Source organism: Nicotiana tomentosiformis, chromosome 9 (genome assembly GCF_000390325.3).
Source record: "Nicotiana tomentosiformis chromosome 9, ASM39032v3, whole genome shotgun sequence".
In the NCBI taxonomy this organism is placed as follows: Eukaryota; Viridiplantae; Streptophyta; class Magnoliopsida; order Solanales; family Solanaceae; genus Nicotiana; species Nicotiana tomentosiformis.
The window spans coordinates 11,563,762-11,583,706 of NC_090820.1; the positions used below are offsets into that span (position 1 = coordinate 11,563,762).

A 19,945-nucleotide genomic window follows, 5' to 3' on the forward strand; every position below is an offset into this window, starting at 1 on the left:
CGAGCTACGGCCGGTTGGGCAGTCATGCATTTACCACCGTGCGAAGGCCGGTCGGGCAGTTACCACTGATCAGTTGGGCAGTCATGCATCATACGATATGGATAATAGAAATAGTCTCAAAGAGAAGCATTATATATGTAAGTATAATAAATATGCATATACGGCGGCACTCCAGAGATTCATATTGATTCTGATATGTCTTTAATTAATGTTGACTTATTGTTATGTTTCAGTTCTGCCTTACATACTCGGTACATTATTCGTACTGACGTCCTTTTGTTGGGGACGCTGGATTCATGCCTGCAGGTATATAATCAGTTTGACGAGCCCTCATATTAGACGAGATTGACATTCAACGAAGGATCGGTAAGACTCCACCTCATTCGGAGTGCAGCCGAGTCTATAAGTCATTGTGTCAGAGTTTTGCTACAGACTTATGAGTAAGCCGGTACCCTGTCCCATTTGATGTCAAATAATCTTAGAGCCTTTGTAGATAGAGGTTCATTTTGTACAGTATGTCAGAGGCCTTGACGGCCCATATGTATTAATGTTTAAAGAAAAATGGTTAAGTGATATAGTGTTTTTCACATACAGTTATACATTATGAGTCATGGCCATGTGGGCCCATGATAGTTACGAAAGGAATGAGTTCAGTTAACTCGACCTATGTATATTTTAGTTTTGGTCGAATGATCATGAGTTACAGAGTGGTTCGCTCGGGCCAGTACGGCACCGGGTGCCAGCCACGCCTCCCCAGGTTTGGGGTGTGGCAAGACAGATTTGAATCGATTGAATAAAATGGTAGATTATGTCTTTGCATACAATATTGCATCTAGTATTATGCAAGATAATGAGGATCTTGAACCTCAATCTATTGGAGAATGTTGGCAAAGACGTGATTGGCCTAAATGCCAAGAAGCAATCCAATCTGAGTTGGATTCACTTGCGAAACGTGAAGTTTTTGGGTCTGTAGTCCAAACACCTAATCGTGTTAAACCTGCTGGCTATAAATGAGTCTTTGTACGTAAAAGGAATGAGAAAAATAAGGTACAAAGATATAAGGCATGCCTTGTTGCACAAGAATTTTCACAAAGGCCTAGTGTTGATTATGAAGAGACGTATTCTCCTGTTATGGATGCTATAACGTTATGTTATCTCATTAGTCTTGTTGTCTATGAAAAGCTTGACATGCATTTAATGGATGTGGTTACAGCCTATCTTTATGGCTCACTTAATTATGAGATATACATGAAAATTTTCGAAGGATTTAAAATGCCTGACGCACATAATTCAAAGTCCCGGAAAATATTTTCAATCAAATTACAAAGATCTTTGTATGGTCTAAAGCAATCAGGAAGAATGTGGTATAACCGCCTTAATGAGTATTTATTAAAGGAAGGTTATATAAATGATGTCATTTGTCCTTGTATTTTTATAAAGAAAACAACATCAGAGTTTGTTGTACTTGCTGTATATGTTGTGATGACATAAACCTTATTAGAACTCCTACAAAACTCCAAAAGGCAATTGATTATTTAAAGAAAAAATTCGGGATGAAAGATCTCGAAAAGACAAAATTATGTCTTGGTTTACAAATTGAACATTTCGCAAACGGGACATTAGTTCATCAATCTGCCTACATAGAAAATGTATTGAAACGGGTTTACATGGGTGGAGCACATCCATTAAGTACTTCGATGATTGTTCGATTACTTGATGTGAATAAGGACCTGTTCCGACCTTAAGAAAAGAATGAAGAACTTTTTGGTCCTGAATTACTATATCTTAGTGCAATTGGCGCACTAATATATCTTGCTAATACTACAAGGCCTGACATAACGTTTTTAGTTAATGTCTTAGCAAGATATAGCTCTGCTCCTACAATGAGACATTGAAATGGAATTAAACACATATTACGATATCTAAAAGGGACTACCGATATAGGCTTATTTTATGATAATGATTGCAGTCCCGATCTTGTTGGTTATGCCGATGCTAGGTATTTATCTGACTTACACAAGGCTCGATCTCAAACGGGCTATGTGTTTACATGTAGAGGCACTACAATATCTTGGCGATCGACCAAGCAATCAATCGTGACTACTTTATCTAATCATACTAATATAATTGATATTCATGAAGCAAGTCGAGAATGTGTATGGTTGAAGTCTATAATATACCTTATTCGAGACAAATGTGGTTTGAAGTATGATAAACTACCCACAATTTTGTATGAAGACAATGTAGCATGCATAACCCAATTGAAGGGAGGATTCATAAAAGGAGATAGGACAAAGCACATTTTACCAAAGTTATTTTTCACACATGATCTTCAAAAGAATGGTGATATCAATGTGCAACAGATCCGTTCAAGTGATAATATGGCTGATTTGTTCATCAAATCTCTACCGACGTCAACCTTCAAGAAACTATTGTACAAGATTGGGATGCGAAGGCTCAAGGATGTGAATTAATGCTCTCATCAGGGGGAGTTAATATGCGGTGTACTCTTTTTCCCTTACAAGGTTTTGTCCCACTAAGTTTTCCTTGCAAGGTTTTTAATAAGGCAACCAAAAAGTGTATTTCTAAATATGTGTACTTTTTTTCCTTCACTAGAATTTTTTTTTCTAATAAGGTTTTAACGATGCACATTATCTATGGATATCCAAGGGGGAGTGTTATAAGAAATATTAAATTATGGTGGATATTTATTCTTCATCCATGATCTTCGTCTCAAATGCTTAATAACATATTCAATGACATTTTTTCTTCACTTTTCATGCATATATAAAGGCCTTGTAATTGATAGGAAAATACACACAATTGAAGAAGAAATAAAATCTCTTCCTTCTCTCTATCTCATTTTTTATTCATGTTTTACTAAATTGCTTTTATTTCATAACAATCTCAATTTTTTTTCCTAAGTATTTGTACGAGGATTATTCAAATGGTCACGAATTACAATTTAGAGTGTACTATTATTATTTCGAATATCACTAACCTTATTGTATTATTGTTACTGCTACGAATTAATGGTTTTCTACTCTCTGACTTTGTAAAAATATATGTAGTAATATTGACTCTAGAAAATTTGTAATATCATTTTAACACCAAGAATAGTGGAAATGATGAAAAAATCAGAATCTTAGCCTTTTGTCCATAGATAATATTTGAAAAGATTAAAATGTTTGATTTACAATTTTATCCATATTTCAACTTTAACTTGAAATAAAAAACATGAAGTTTAAAAAATTGATTTGAGAAGTATTCAAGTACGATAAAGACATTTACTCACAAACTTTAACTTTTTTCTCAAGTAAAATTTAAATTTAAACAAATTAAAGATTAATTTAAACTTCATTTTTTTGCTTTTCAAACTTTAATAATTTATAGTCCGAATACCCTTAATGGTAGAGTAAGAAAACAAGAAAAGCACATGGAAAAACTTATTGGTATGTCAAAATTGAAAACTGTTTAATGATCTATAATAGTATATTATAAATTAATTATCCCTTCACTGTATATATAACGGGTCAATTGGTTTTTTGGCTTTTTACAAATTTATTTTTAGTTTTATGACCCTATCTTTTTTTACACATGAAAGATTTACTTTTACACGTAAGAGATCTAAAAAAAATATTTTCTTAAATTCAACATTGCAAAAGGACCTACAGGCCTAAAACCTCATATATATATATATATATATATATATATATATATATATATATATATATATATAAGCACAAAAAAAAAGATAAAAAGAGGTAAAATCTGGTAGTGATGATATTGAGATATTGGAGCTGACTGACTGTTGAAGGTGACAAATCAGTGTTCCAAGTGCTTAGCAACAACTCTGAAGTCTGAACTAAACAGTGGGAGACTCCCCCTTAACCCCCTATCCCCTTCAACCCCCCCCCCTTCCCCCCCCCTTTCTCAAGCAAGAAGGAAAGAGAGACAAAAAAAGACAGAAAATTGGTGTAAAGTAGTGGGAGAGAAAAAGGGAAAAGTAAATAAGTAAAAAAAGATTACCAACTTTTTCATTATTCACAAAAAATAAAAAACAATTGAAATACCAAAAAGCCAACTTTCCTTTTTCTTTTTCTTTTCTTTTTGGTTTCATCTTTCTTCTTCATTCTGTTTTGTCTATCCCTTGGAACATTTCAATTCACTTTTGCAGAACAAAACAACAAAAGTAAACCACCCCCCACCCAGCCTACCCCCACCCACCCCCTACTACCCCCCTCAAGCACTCTCTTTTTACCTTCTGCATTGTCTCTTCAATTGTCTGCTACCCTTTTTTCTGTCTATTTACAGTCCAAGAATCTCTAAGTTTCAGTTACAGAATCTCAAAGTTTCTATTTTTGTTAATAAATATTGGGTCTTTCTTGATTTTTTATCCAAATGGGGTTATTTTATTTTTAGTTCTTGGACAGTTTTGTTAGTTTGTTACACGATTTTGATTTTTTTAGGGATTTGGTCTTTTCTTGTTTTTTTTGTTTTTTAATAAATGGGGTTCTTTTCTTATAGTGTTTGAACAGTTTTGTTAGTTGTGTATACATGATTCTGATTCTTTAGGTAATTTGGAGCTTTTGAGAAAAGTGTGTGTGTGTGCGAAAAAAATAATGCAATCAGAGAGCTCAGAACAGTTGAGATCGGTTGTTGCAGCAACTGATACAAGAGGGAAACATAGGATATCTGCTGAATTGAAGAGACTTGAGCAAGAAACTCGCTTCTTAGAGGTTTGTTTGATGTCTCTTTTGACTTTTTGTTGGCTTTGCTTTTAATTTTACTTTTACTTTTATTTTGTATAATATTGGCCTGAGATGAGTTTATATGAAGTAACATGGTTAGTGATGATTCAAATAGCCTACTCCAACTTGTTTGGAACTGAGGCTTAACTGTTGTTTTTGTTCTTTAGAAGTTTTAAAATTTGATTGTTCTTTCTGGTTAGCTGAATATGGTTGTTGTTAATTGCTCTATTTGAGGATAAAGTTTGAATTTTTTTTTTCCTAGGGGGGAATTCTTCTGTTGTATTGGTATAATGTACAGGTGAAAATAGTGAATTGTGTTAAAGAGAAAAGGGATCTATTGTTCTATGTGCCCGATAATATGGGTGAAAAGGGTTGACGATCAACTAACAAACAGTAGAGCTTTTTTTACTTTAATTATGAAAAGAATTTTTTTGCTGTGTTCATGAGACATGAGCTGTTTCATTTCTCATATCGTAGTAAAGTTCTTGATTTGTGGAAGGCCTGAAGTTTATGTCCCCTTTCGGATGCATTCTAGATGTAGTAGGGGGAAATCTTTGTGTTTTGAAGTGGATAATGTTTTTGAGAGTTGAATATGAGCCGTTTGAATATGTTTTGGACTTGGAATTGAGTTCTATTTAGAGCATTTGAAACTTGTTGGAGAAATGGGACATATAGGGAGAAAAATCGTTGAATTTTGAAGTGAATTCTTTATGTTTTTGAGAGTTGAGTATTTATTGTTTCGAGTATATTTTGGAGTTGGCATGGAGCTCTAGCTAGAGCTTTTGAAACTTGTTGGTGAAAATGGCTCATAAAATCTTTAGTTCTTCGTTCATGCTGAGATGGTTTAATCCATGACTCGGCTGTTTTAGTTTCTGACTGCTGGTTCAGAGTTTGCTTATAAAGCTGCCGCATTGCAAGAGAAATACTTCGTGGTACTGTTTGAGCTGCCTTCACTTTTGTGTTGCTGAATAGATTTTGAAGGTTGATTAAAAAAAAGATTGTGCTGGTGTAATATCTAATGAGGCATGGACAGATGTCCCCTTTCTGTAGACATCTGAAGTCAGAAAGTAACATAGTGAACTTTGTTTCTCTCATTAAGGAACTGATTCATTCAACATAGAAAGTCAGTGGAGGGAGTGTCTTGTTATTTAGAATGAGGAGCGCTAGTTAATTGATGTTGGAGTGGGAGAAAGAAAGAGACGGCAGAGAAGAGAGGGAAATCTAAAATGCGTAGAAGAGGAGGAAAAGTATCACTGGATCACAAACCAATCGGAGTAATTGAACTAGAGTTCCTTCACTGCCTGCTAATAAAAGAAGTTGCTTTTCTGTTGTTTTGGCTTTTCCTGACCATGAATGTTGTTGGTCAATATGGGGAATAGATCGTAAAAATGTGAACTTTTTGAAGAGTTTATGTTGGTCGGGGGTTTCTTGCTGTGAAGATTTTTTGAAGATGACGAATTTTCGTGGTGGTTGTTTTATATGAAAGTAGACAAATACAAGGATCTTCTTTGGCTATGAAATGAGATTTTTTGTTTGTTGTCTTCGGCTTCTTTCCATCAGTTCTTAGCTTCAGACCTTTTATCCAGAGGCGGAAGGTCGAACCGAACCCATTAGGTGCGGGTTCGGCCGAACCCAGTCGCTTTTGCTTAAAAACTATATTTGTATTAGGAAATTCATTAAATTTGTACCCAGTAACCAAAACGAGCTATGGTTTATGTGACTAATTCAGAACCTATAATCTTCAAATCTTAGCTCCGCTTATGCTTTTGTCATTTCATTATAGCTGTGAAAGGGGGTTAGAATTTTATACTCACTTCCATCCTTTTTATATGGCGGTATTTGACTGAACACTGCGTTCAAGATGTTAATTTGAATGTAGATTAGTGCTTGTGGAGAATATATTAAAATAACAGTGGAAAAGCTAGTTTAGTAGAGAAACATTACATCAAAGTTTTAAACTTTGAATCGCTTGATGAATTTGAATTCTTGAAAATTGAGAAAACTGTATAGAAATGGAATGGTGTCAAACATGCTCAGACATTCCAAAATGGAGAGTGTCATAAAGATTAGGACGTAGGGAGTAATAATCTGAACTTAGATGTTTTTACTGTTTTGTGGCTAATGTACTACATAACCCCTTCTCTCTTTTGCTTACTAACTTTTCCTTTAAACAGAGAAAAAAAATTACTTTAATAGAAACAACAACCCAGTATAATCCCATGAGTGGGGTCTGGGGAGGGTAGTGTGTACGCAGACCTTACCCCTACCATGGGGTAGAGAAGTTGTTTACTTTAATAGGAAAAAAAGAGAGGAAAGATTATCCACTTTCCTTCTCTCATGCAAGACACATATAACTTCAGGTATTAGACTGAGAATTATACTGAAAGAGAACCTATTAAGAAAGAAATAAGATAGACAAGAAAACATCAGTTCTGTTACAAAGTCCCACACTTTGATACCTACTTTGACTTAGAAGGCCTCTTCAACTCTAGAATTAGCTTGATTCTACTAGATTAGTTGTCACTCATAACTCGCATTTAATGTGCACTTGAGTTGATCCGACGTTATCAAATTGTTGCGTCAGTCAAATGATTATCCATGGATCCTATGAAAAGAAACTTGACTTGTGATATCAGGGGGTGAAATTAGTCATCCACTATCAAGTAAAAGGTATTTAGTTAAAAAGATTGAAATATACAATCTACTGCAATTAAGTCAGAGAGGCAAAAAAGTCAGGTAATTTCTTCCCTTCTACCTAAGTATATTGGGCCGGATTATCCAATACATGTACTGGTGAGGGGATGCTGGTACCTGGTGGAACAATTAGTTGCGTGCAATGTGGTACGGGTACCACCATTATCAAAAATAAAAAGAGTATATATTGAGGTGATTTCCTTCCAATACATTATATTGACAGTAACATATTCTCAGTAGTAGCAGTAGAAAAAATATGGAGAAAAGACTGACGCAGTGATGCGTTGGTGCTGGCTGGCGGTAGTTGTATGGTGGGAGTGGAGAGAGTTCCGGTGAAAGGCCATCTCTGTTGGATTCTTTGAGTGGATAATGCCTTAGATGATATTGAGGCTTAGTAAAAGATCTAAATGAACTAAATCTTTCTAGAGCAAAGAAGTGGTTGTAATAGAAAAACAATACAAATTTGCCAAGCGGATTGAGATTTGAACAATTCAAATTCTGATCCCTAATAAGTAGAATTCAAAACTAGGTTTAAGCTTTAGTCGCAACTGATTGGTTTGACTATGTGGGTCTTCTTCTATTGTGCTCAATGAGGCAGTAGACTGAGTCCCAAATTTGCTTTACAAATATAATGTGAACCTCTTAACAAAAGCCAGAAGTCATAGAAAATATTCAAAACGTGATTTGTGAATGAACAAACTGACACTGGGAAAGGGTTGTAGATACTTTGGTTATGAAATCTTAAATGGGATGGATCTTCAATTTACTGCTTGTGCTACACAACCTAGAATTTTGTATTCATGTTTTTATCAGGATAATTTCAAGATAAATTGTTCTGTGAGTTTGTGCTGATGCTTTTGTTCCGTACAAAAGGTGTTCCCTTTATGTGATGACCTAGTCCTGGTGCATTGTTGTTTAAGTTACCTTTTCATCTGTGTGATCTTACATGTCAAATTTGGGAAGTAGAACTGGTCAAGAGAAACACAGAGCATCTCTTGCTCATAAATTTTGAAACTTTTTATCCTCAGAGCATGAAGAACTTTATTTGGTAGAGTTACGTCAAAGGACTTCGAAGAGTAAGCTTTTAGGTTATGTACCTGGTAAAGGAGTTCTTACAATAACCTTCATGCAAAGGAATTTGTTGGATAGAGAAGGATGTTTCGTCCTTGTTGCAAAAGTTCATTTAAATCTTTATAAGTGAAGCCACAAGATAATGGCAGCCGAAAGTCTCTGTCTAAATGAACTGTGACAACCTCTTCATGAAAATGCATATTAGTATCAAATGTATCAATTAAGAAGCTCTTATATACAATATTTACCATTTCTCTGCATATGCATGTGATATTTTGGGTATCACATCTTATATAACCTCTTTGTTAATGGGAGAATCAATTTTTTCTCCATTCATATTGTATACAGTTGATCATTCAGTAACCTTACAACATATGCAACTAGCTGTATCGATAGGATTACAAGTATCTTTCTATTATTTGGAAATGTACTACGTGGAACTCGATACGCTTAACTTTTGCTCTACTTTGTTATTTTGACCAATGTGTGTGCACCTATCCAGAATGAGATTCGTGCAACCACCAGGATGTGCTTGCGCATCTCCAATGTGGTTGGTAAATAATAAGAAAATACTTTTAACCATTCATTGTTCAGTATTGGCAGACTTAATTGAGTTAATACTTGGTGACAACATGTCAACATGTAGGCCTGTCTAGATGATAGGCGGCTAAGACTTTTGGGAGGCTTAACGTGTATTGTATTATATATGTCCATTTGAGACCAACATGGTGTAACATTAATAATACTCTTGATTTATTCAAAAAAAAAAAGAAAGGAAAGTTATGTGCTACTGATGCAATCAGGAGTTATAATTTGACTGTCCTCGTTATAGCTTTTTTGTTCTTCCATATTCGAGCAAAGTTCTTATGGTCTAAATCAACAACAAAAAACCCAGTATAATCCCACATAGTGGGGTCAAAATCCTGAAATATATTTTATAGATACCTTGGCGACAATTTATTCGCACAAAGTCCAACATAATTTTATGAATATGGACCTGTATATTAATGGAACATCCTTTTGCTCTTTTTGATGTTCCCTTCTTTCCCTAGGCCTGCCTGCCTTTTTTGAGTTTGTTTTCAAATGTGACTTTGTTGTCCATATGTTCAGTGTGATGCACAATTAGCCCATAGTTTGACAGCTACGGTGGTTTTTGTTATTTGCAAAGTCATCTTTTGCATGTCGTGTAATTTCTGGTGGCATTGTCCAAATGTTCTTTGAGAGGGCTTAAAACTAGACATGGTTGATCACCGTTGCTTTTCTTGTGTCAACATCAGAAAAAATGTTGTATTACTTGTTGATTATTACTCGTCTATTGACTCTTCTTTTGTTGTTGTCTATCGACAAGTTTATTTACTATTCGGCAATGATGTAATATGTGCAGGAAGAACTTGAATTGCTTGACAAAATGGAAAAGGCGTCAACTGCTTGCAAGGAGTAAGTACTAATTATCTGTTTTTGTTCAGTGCGCGTTATGGTTGTCTAACTTAATTCTCTTACATGGACTTTAGGATGCTAAGTAATGTGGAAACGAGTCCAGATCCATTACTGCCAGTGTAAGAACTACTCGTGCTTTATCGCCACGTCTCATGAGTTTTATATTTTGCTAATTTATTAAATATTTTCTACATCAGAACACATGGTCCAACAAATCCTTACTGGGATCGATGGTTTGAAGGACCACAAGATACATCGGGTTGCAGATGCTGGATATTGTAATCACTCTTTGGCTGACTTTGGAGATTTTCATTGATTGGAGACGAAGGTGAAGTTGGTACGCACAGCGTGTTGCCTAACACAGAGATGTCTTATCAAGTGTGTAATGAAATGTTTCAATGTGTAGAAAATGGCATCTTTTATATCCCTTAAGAGTTGAAAATCAAGATTCTCATCTTTATTGATAGGTCACTGGTAGCATTGTGCAGATGACAATTTTCTATTATAACATCTTATTGACAAGTATTTGCTTGTGGTTAGAAATGATTTATATACCTGTCTGAGTTGCTAACCTTTTGATCAAGAATGACTGTTATTTGTTTTATATCTCTTCGATAAATACAAAAGGCATGTTTTTTATCCGACTTATCTCCACTAGGTAGGGGTAAGGTCTGCGTACACACTACCCTCCTGAGACCCCACTATGTGGGATTATACTGAGTATGCTGTTGTTGTATGTTTTTTATCCGACTAGCTCTAGTTTGTTGCTTTTCCAGTAACTCGTTGTGCAATCCACCCTAAACCATCATATAAACCGTAGCTGGTGAGGGCACAGCAGGCTTGAATATGCCAACCATGGTTCTTGATGCTATGAAGTGAAAAGTGCATCAGTTATTTCTGCAGATGTCATGGCATCTTTAAGGTCTTGTTTGTTTGCAAATACTAGTGCAACGGCATTCTGCACATCCTCAGCAGCAGCCTAAAGAGCTCGTCCTTCGTAGTGGAAATCCTGGCTCTGTCACTGCTGTCAATGACTACAATGATGGCATGAGTTCCGCGATAGTAATTTTCCCATGATGTCCTGACCCTTTTTTCGCCGCCGAGATCCCAGACCTGGTAAAATAAGTAGGAAGAAAACACCAGGAGAAAATGGCAAAGATGATTGGATGTGGAATGAGTTGAATTCACGACTTTGTAATCTGCAAAAATATGATGCAAATAAAAGTTCCTAATATTTTCATGCAATGTTAACAGACACACACAGGGGGAAGGAGTAAACAAGTACATACAAGAAGAAAATTAATCCTAGTTAAGCTCTGGTTAAACGACTTCTCCAATTTATCAATGCAGATGGTGAAAAAATCACGGCCCAAGAAACTTTCTTTATCCTTTTTTTTGTGATGGTGGTGTCCGAGCCAGCTTGTGCGAACCTCGACTATTTCACCGAATACCTACTATCTCCTGCGACAAATTTTACACTTCAAGGAAGATGTTTACTAATTCACAAGGTATCAAGTGATGTTTACTATTATCATTTTCAATAGAAGCTAAAAATTCTTCATATAGGTAAACAAATCTAAATCATACATGGCTATATACACAGCAGGGGTGTAGATGAGTTAGGTTGGTTCCGATTTTCTAATTACCAAACCAAACCAATTGTATCGGGTTATTAAATCTAAATACCAAACCAAACCAATAAAAGTCAGGTTTTTTAATCTAGATTTTTCTCGGGTTTTCGGGTTTTTCCGGGGTTTTTTTCATAAAGTCTTCATAGCACAAAACGTAAAATTTGTGCTCCAAATATATTTTTTTTAATCCTAGTAAGACAGAACTATATAAGGTGTTTTTCAATAAAATAACATAAATATGAGATGAGTCATGGCATTGTACTAAAATATTCAACAATAAAGATAATAAAATCGCATAAAATAAATATTATTAATGTTTATAATGAAAACAAACATAATTTAAAATTATGACTAATAAGTACTATTATTTACATGACTAACCACTAAAAGAAAAATAAGTTATACATTTTATCTAAACCATGGAAAAACTAAAAAAATAGATATCCAACACTATTTTCATCCATAGTACAATTGAATTGAATGTCTTTTATTATTAGCATTAATATTGATATGATTTTGGTTTAGGATTTATTTGAGTTACTAACATTTATGGACTATAAAACTTATTGGAGTATCCAAAAATTATAAGCTCAAGCTTGAAATAATACGTTAAAAGATAAAACTATGAAAAAGCTTAAGAAATATTTATAAACTGCACTAGCATAAATATTTTTATGTATTAAATATATTTAAAACTTCTATACATATAATGTCGGGTTGGTTTAGTTTCGGTTTGACTTTTTTTTAGTTAAAACCAAACCAAACCAAATATGGTCGTATTTTTTTTCCAACATCAAACCAAACCATAATCAAATTTGTTTTCTCGGTTTGACTCGAATTATTGGGTTGGTGTAATTTGTCGGTTTCATTTATACCCCAAATAGTATTACATGTGGTGCTATCTGTCCAAAATTGTAAGGTAAACTCTCTAATTAAAAATCTTACCTTCAAAACAATTTTACCGTGCAAATAGAGTAAAAACAATTTTTTTTATACATTTAAGTTTTAGAATCTCCTTGACATAAGGGAAACTTTAAAATGTATTAATAAAGGGGGCTCAAAAATTTCTTTGAATCACAAGTTCGAATCTTAGGCGTGGCATAATAAAACTAAAGTCTTTAATGCAAATTAGAGTTTCCACATACTACAAGTCTCTGCATAGACTAAAACCACTCTCTACAAACACCTAACTTAATATAATTTGATGCATATTGACATGACTAAAAGAGTATAAACGTGAGAATAATAACTCAAAAATACAGAAGAAAACATAAGGTACTAGTAATTGTATCTCGAATCGTATGTTCTTGTAAACAAGTTCCTCAACATTGCTACCAACATAGGATTACTAGTAACGACCTCTCCTAAATGCAACTTGTAAAGCGTAGTCGTTTTGCTAAACGTAATCCAATCCAAAATACCACAATCTTATTCTCCTTTGATGGGAATAACATGATCCAGAATCTCGATACGAAAGGTCCCATATATTATTTTTTACCTTCAAAATTATAAAAGAATATGTACTCAATATAAATAATAAAACATTAAATCACATGTTTATGTATCTGAATAAAAATAATTAATAACCTTAGTAGAAAAAACTGAACCTTGATATTCAGAGTTTTAAAGTGTCTGATCGCAATAAATATAAGCATTTACTGAATGCGATTTATAATGCGATCTATAAGTCGCAATTGTCGAAAGTGATTTATAAGTCGCAATTATTCCATGAGACTTATAAATCAATTGGTGAAAGCAATTTATAATTGCATTTAGGAGTCCCATCCGTTGTATACTTGTATTTGCTGAATTCGCTTTATACTTCCTTACTAGTAACATGAAGCTTTATGCTTCCTTATTAGTTACATATTAACTCTTTTTTTTAAAAAAAAAACTTTTTATTTATAATTCTATATTGAGAATGACTTATCTAACAAAAATAAAAGAGGTTTATCCTATATGGATTATAAAATTCTTCAACAAATATATACTAAAAGTCTAAAAAGATTCAATTGATAAAACACTACAAAGTCACAAATGCATCAATTGTTATGAAAATATTTATAATTTGAATGTCCATTTATTACTCCACTATAAATAATCTTCCTGAAGAAGACTATCCTTTTGGTACTCTATTGAAATTTATCTACAAATAGCTGATGCAGGAAGGTTGCAAGCAACTTAATGAAATAATTTGCATCAGCTTCTTATTAAACAGGTAGGTTGCAAGCAGCTCATGCAGACATCTTACAAGCAGCTCAAGAAAAGCCTCGCAACTGCTTCCTGAAAAGCCTCGCAGCTGCTTCCTTTCTTCTATAACTAGAGGAGTTTTCAGTTCATTATGTACAAGATATTGAAGTTGAATAATATATCAATCTCTCTATACTTGTCTTCATTTTATTTAATTTACAGATTTTAATTTATAACACGTTATCAGCATGAGACTGCCATTTTGAGCACTTACTTCGAATTTAATTTCTATTTCAGTGTTCATCTCCAATGTAAGGCGACGTTATTACGTTCGTGGTTAGATCTTGTTCATTCCGAGCATCATAAGGCAGATTATATCCTTGAGGTGGTGAGCTTTTCTTCTTGGCAGTAGTAATGTGGATATCACTTACGCTTGGAGTGGCCAAATTTGTGTAAAGTAATTTGAGCCTTTAGCTTATATTTGGTTTATATCTTTATCATCGCTTGCTTAGTTATATGTTACGTATGCAATACCTATTTTGGTATTTGTTTTCATCCTAATTATCTTAATAAATGATTACAAAGTGGATAATATTATTAGATCCACTTAAACTCCAGCAGAGTTTGCAAGAAATATACAATCACCAGAAGTGGTTATGTTTCGTATATCTCATTGTAACTAGATTTTATTAACCACCAGAAATGGTATATGCCTATGACCACCAGAAGTGATAATTTAGGCTTTCTATGGTTACAATTGAAGATAAGCTAGAGAAATATTCTCGATATTACATGCACGCTTCGATTTGCTCCTGAAGTAGTAAATATTTTAAAAGATGTTGAAGCATCACAATTTGATGTGATTAATGCGCGTTCAGATAGTTATGTTCGATTTCCTGAAGGATGAGAATTTTTTATAAATATTAATCCATTCCTCGAAGTGAATGTGATAATTTTAATAAAATCGTAAATATGAATGTGCTCTTGTTGTAAATATATTACAATTCATCTCCAGAAGAGTTAATATGATTGAGAGAATATATACTCAATATTTTATATTTTAAATTTTCTCCCGAAGAAGTAATACAATTGAAATTTCCTCCTGAAGTAGGAAAATATTTTGAAGCAGTATCTTTCTATTCTTAAACAAAATAATGAGTTATTCAAAGTTATTTTTGAAGCACATTTTTATTCCCTTGAGTGAACGAAGGAATACCATAACTCACCTCCTGAAGAGGTAGAATAATAGAGGATATAAATATTTTTTTTTGGCATAAATATCATTGCCGCACGTACCTGTTGTATGTCAAACATCTTTGAAAAGTATTATTCTAAGGCAAAAGCATTCTTGTAGAATGCTTTTGACTACAACCATATTGATATATTATGGTTAGTTGTTATTAACTACCCCGAAGAAAATAACAACTCATGTATATTTCCCTGAAGGATATAATGACTATGTGGTTGCCGCTTTGATATAAAATATTCAGATGTTAATGGCGTTTCTCCCTGAAGGAGATATTTGTCACAAAGTTGGTAAAAATACTGAAATTCTTAATTTATGATATTTATAAATTTAGAATTGCCTTTATATTGGTGGAGGTGATTATGATTTTCTCTCATGATACCAGAAGTGTCTAAGCAATATTTGATAGTACAAAATATATCAAAAACTCCTGAAGAGCTAACTGTTTGTCTAGAAGACATATGGCTCAAGTAGTGTCTGAATAATATTAGATTGTGAATAATAAATGAAGGATCTCGAAGAGCTTATATACAAATATAGCATTCATATTCTATGATTATGGTCAAAACATATGTTATGATAAGCCCGAAGTTTACAATGACAATCATACTGAGACTACAAATGATTGAAATATTGAATATCTTCATGTTTCCACAATCATAGGGGGTAAATATGTATGTGAGAATTTACCTGCCTTATTCTTCAATTTGTACTACATCACGTAGCAGTCACCGTAAACCAAAAATTTTTACTGAGGCAAAAGTAGCTACAGTAAATCAGAAATTTACTGATACAAAAGTAGCCACATTAAATTAGAAGTTTACTGATATAAAAGTTTGTGTCATAGTAAACCAGAAGTTTACTAAAATATAGCACATGCGATAATAAACTAAAAGTTTTTATTTGCCATCTGGTTTAAATATGATGACCTAATTGAGAATTCTGATAAGCATATATTGAAGAACTAGAAGATTCTTCAAAAATTCTGTTGTGTTGCTTGTTCTCATAATAATATGATTATACTAGCCAAAGTTGGGACTAAGACCTCTAATTCTAAAATATATAAAAGGTGAATATGGGCACATTCACCTATCATGTGACCCACTTATAGATTCATATATGAGTGTAACGACCCGACTTGTCGTTTTAAGAATTTACGCCCAATTCAATGACTTAAGGTCCCGGGCAACTTCATAATATGTATTATGACCTGCGGGTGTGGTCGAGTTTAATTTTCGGAAGATTTAGAATTTAATTGAAAGAGAAATTCTCATTTTGAAGCTTAAATAGAAAGAGTTGACCAAAGAGTTGACTTTTGAGCAAAACGACCTCGGAATAGAATATTGATGATGTCAATATCTTCGTATGGTAATTTTGGACTTAGGCGCGTGTTCGGATTTGGATTTGGAAGTCCGTAGGACAATTCGATGCGTTTTGGCGAAAGTTGGAAAATAGACGATTTTCGGAAAGTTCGATCGAAGGTTGAGTTTTTGATAACGAGGTAGGAATCCGATTCTGGAAATTGGAATAGGTCTGTTATGTCACTTATGACTTGTGTGCAAAATTTGAGGTCAATCGGACTTGATTCGATAGGTTTCGACATTGAATGTTGAAGTTGGAAATTTCATAATAGACTAAAGTTTCAAGTGAGTTCGCACAAGACCTAACTTCAAACGAGCATACCTCTCTTGATATGAAGATTTATATAGTGTGTTACCTATCAAAAGAAAGGTCTATATATCTAGTTTCCAACGCTTTAAACCGTTCGTCATTTGGATACTCCTATACGAAGTTATGGCTAAATTACCAAAGGCTAGAAAAATGCAATTATGCGATCGCAAAATAGTTATGCGATCGCAAAACAGTTATGCGATCGCAAAGCTGCTTTTGCGACTGCAAACTGGTCGCAGAATGGACCAGAAGAGCCCAGTTCTGGGCACCGATTTTGCGATCAGTTTTGCGGCCCGCATACCCAATCTGCGGTCCATTATGCGACCGCAGACCTGCTTTCGGAGGGTTAATTTTTTTATTTTCATAACCCGACCCCATTTTGATAAATAGGCTTTGGGGTATTTTTCTGAGGGTTTTAGAGGGAGGTAAGAGCATTTTAAAGAGAGAAGGAGGGAACCTAACATTCTAATCATCCAATCTTCAAGAATCAAGGAAGTTAATCACAAGATCTTCATCAAAGAGGTAAGATTCAACCCCTAGTCTTCAATTTCGAGTTTGGGGTAAAAGATTGGTGATTGGGAGTATGATTCTTGGGTGTAAGAGTATTATGTATATATGCTTGTACCAATAAGGTTTGTGGGAAGATTGTTAAGATCAAATAAATAAAGATTGAGTTTTGGAATGAAGGAAAGCTTGTAAAAGAACCTTGTAACCAAATTTGCACACCTAATGTTTGATAAAATGCTCAAATGAGCTGAAACCATGAAAATCTTCCTAATTATGGTTCACTTTTGTTATGCTTCTAAATAGATTGAAGTTGCTAGAATTTTCGGAACCTCGTAGTAATGTAAGGAAGGCTCAAGAAAGATTGGAGCCGTCCGAAGGTCAATTCAAGCAAGAAGGCGATTTTGGAATATCGGCCTAACTTCAAAAACAAAAAAAGATAAGTGTCTTGCTTAACCTCGAGTGGGGGAATTCCCCCTTAGGTTGAGTCTTATGTGCAAATTGTGTAATTAAAAACTATGTACGCGAGGTGACGAGTACGTACTTGGTTTATATGTGCGAATTTCATTGATTAAAAATCCTTTGACGCCCTTATGTACTAAATTGGAAATTATTGGCACTTATTAAATCCTCTATTTGTCATGCCTACATCCTTGTTTGTTGAGATTATTTTTACATGATGATTTGGTGTGATTGTCACCTTGATTTTTATGTGAAATATTATTTTGTTGAATTGTTCACTTTCGGATATTTTCTTTAGATTTTTGTGCACATTATGGTCGAGCCATAGACTCCTTATTGTGGAAAATAAGGTATTGTTGATTTTTGTGGCAAATTATGATATTTGAATACTTGATGTGCAAACTGTGATAAGTTGTAATATTTGAGCACTTGATGTGCAATCTGTGATAATTTATAATAATTGAGCACTTGATGTGCGATTTGTGATAAGTTGTAATATTTGAGCACTTGATGTGCAATCTATGATAAGTTATAATAATTGAGCATTTGATGTGCAATCTATACTATGTTGTAACATTTGAGCACTTGAGGTGCAGTTTATGAGATGTAATATTGGCACATTATATTGTGGGAGTTATGTTCGGGTGTTTGCACGAGGTTTCTGCCGTGCTATTATTACTATTGATTTATGCACATGCGGCATGATAAGGCGGGCTATTTATATATATGTGGATTTGCGCATGTGGCGAGACAAGGTGGAAATATTATTATGCACGTGTGGCGAGACAAGGCGGGTATTTACTTTACTATTGCACACGTGGCGAGACAAGGGGGGCTATGTCGGGGATTGATTTGTGATGGCCTGGGGGCATTGTTATTGTTGCATATTTATTTTAGGACTACAAAACAGTATCTCGGGAGATCCCCTATTGAGCACTTACTTCGGGACTATGTTTGCACTTGCCCTTGGTTATTTTGTTTTTTTTTTTTTCGTAATTTGTAAATTCTTCTATTTTTCGTGATGTATTTTTTGACTTAATATTAAGTGTTTTGTATTTCTTGATGTATTGTGTTGACCTTGACTTTTTCGTACGAGACTTTGAGGATTTGTATTTTTGGGTTGTACTTGTCTTTGATGATTGAGTTGTTTTAAATAAAAGAAAATTTTCAGTATGTTTAATTTAATAAATTTTATATCCGAATCAGTAGTTTATCTGATGCTTTATTTTAAAGAAAATGTCATTTTTTCTCTCTCAAATGATTTCTAAAATAAACTATCTTTTTGTTGATTTCTTACTTGATTTAAATATTTTAACCTTACTTTATTGAAAATAAATTGATCTTGCGGATCTTATATACATTGATATTTTGGTATGTGAGTTGTCCGTGCAGTTATAAAAATAATATGGGCATGAGGTACCGAGGAAAAATATGATGATTTTATTATTGACACGTGAGTTGTCCGTGTGATGGTGATAGAATTATGGGCACGAGGTGCCGTGGAAAATATGAAAGTGGGCTGAGACCCGTAATTTTTATAATTGTGAAATGAGGTGTCACATTGTGACTTTTACTTGAAAATATATTTATTGAAAAGAATTATATTTGGAAGATAATTATTCAAAAGAAGTATATTCGAAATATATTTATCTTAAAGAATAATATGTGAAGGATTTATATTTGAAGGACTTGACTTGTTGATTGTACTTGTGTTCCTTATTCGCCTGAGTAATAATTATGATGTTCTTATTGCCTTGTTGTTATATCACTGGTTGAGTTTGTTGTTATCATTGCTAGTTGTTTTCTAGTACTATTGTATACTGCTATATTGTACATGTTATTTGACTAGTGAGTGTCTTGATTGTACCCCGTCTCTACTCCACTGAGGTTAGTCTTGATACTTACTGGGTACTGACCGTGGTGTACTCATACTACACTTTTGCACATTTTTGCGCAGAGCCAGGTATTGGAGGTATCGGACCTGGACAGAGTTAGAGTGTGATCGCAAGGATTCAAGGTAGAGCTGCTTGGTCGTCGCAGTCCCTTGGAGTCAGTTCATTTTATTGTACTGTTAATTTTTAATCAAACAGTATTGAGTATTCGATCATTGAGATCATTTCATGTATTATGTTAGAGTTCGTGACTTAGTACTACCAGTCTTGGGAGATTGTTATAATTATTTCCGTTGTTGGTTTCATTTTTAAAAAATGGCTTCGAAATGTAATGAAAATTGGCTTACCTAGTCTTAGAGACTAGGTGTCAACACGACACTTGTGGTGGAATTTTGG

At 34.0% G+C, this 19,945-nt stretch overlaps 1 protein-coding gene and 1 pseudogene across 1 annotated transcript; one reads left to right on the plus strand and one right to left on the minus strand.

Moving 5' to 3' along the window:
* The first annotated feature begins 4,108 nt into the window (after positions 1-4,108).
* LOC104088982 (guanine nucleotide-binding protein subunit gamma 1) lies at positions 4,109-10,557 on the plus strand. Its single transcript, XM_009593775.2, has 4 exons — positions 4,109-4,739; positions 9,901-9,953; positions 10,028-10,072; positions 10,151-10,557. Exons 1-4 carry the CDS (start codon positions 4,623-4,625, stop codon positions 10,233-10,235), a joined length of 300 nt encoding a protein of 99 aa, XP_009592070.1. The 5' UTR covers positions 4,109-4,622; the 3' UTR covers positions 10,236-10,557.
* Positions 10,558-10,600: 43 nt separating this feature from the next.
* On the minus strand, positions 10,601-13,068 carry LOC104088972 (uncharacterized; annotated as a pseudogene).
* Between the last annotated feature and the right edge of the window lie 6,877 nt (positions 13,069-19,945).

Coding starts and splice junctions, on each gene's coding strand:
- LOC104088982 (XM_009593775.2), top strand. CDS start 4,623: ATGCAATCAGAGAGCTCAGAACAGTTGAGATCGGTTGTTGCAGCAACT. Junction 4,740..9,900: donor AAGAAACTCGCTTCTTAGAG/GTTTGTTTGATG, acceptor TAATATGTGCAG/GAAGAACTTGAATTGCTTGA. Junction 9,954..10,027: donor GCGTCAACTGCTTGCAAGGA/GTAAGTACTAAT, acceptor CATGGACTTTAG/GATGCTAAGTAATGTGGAAA.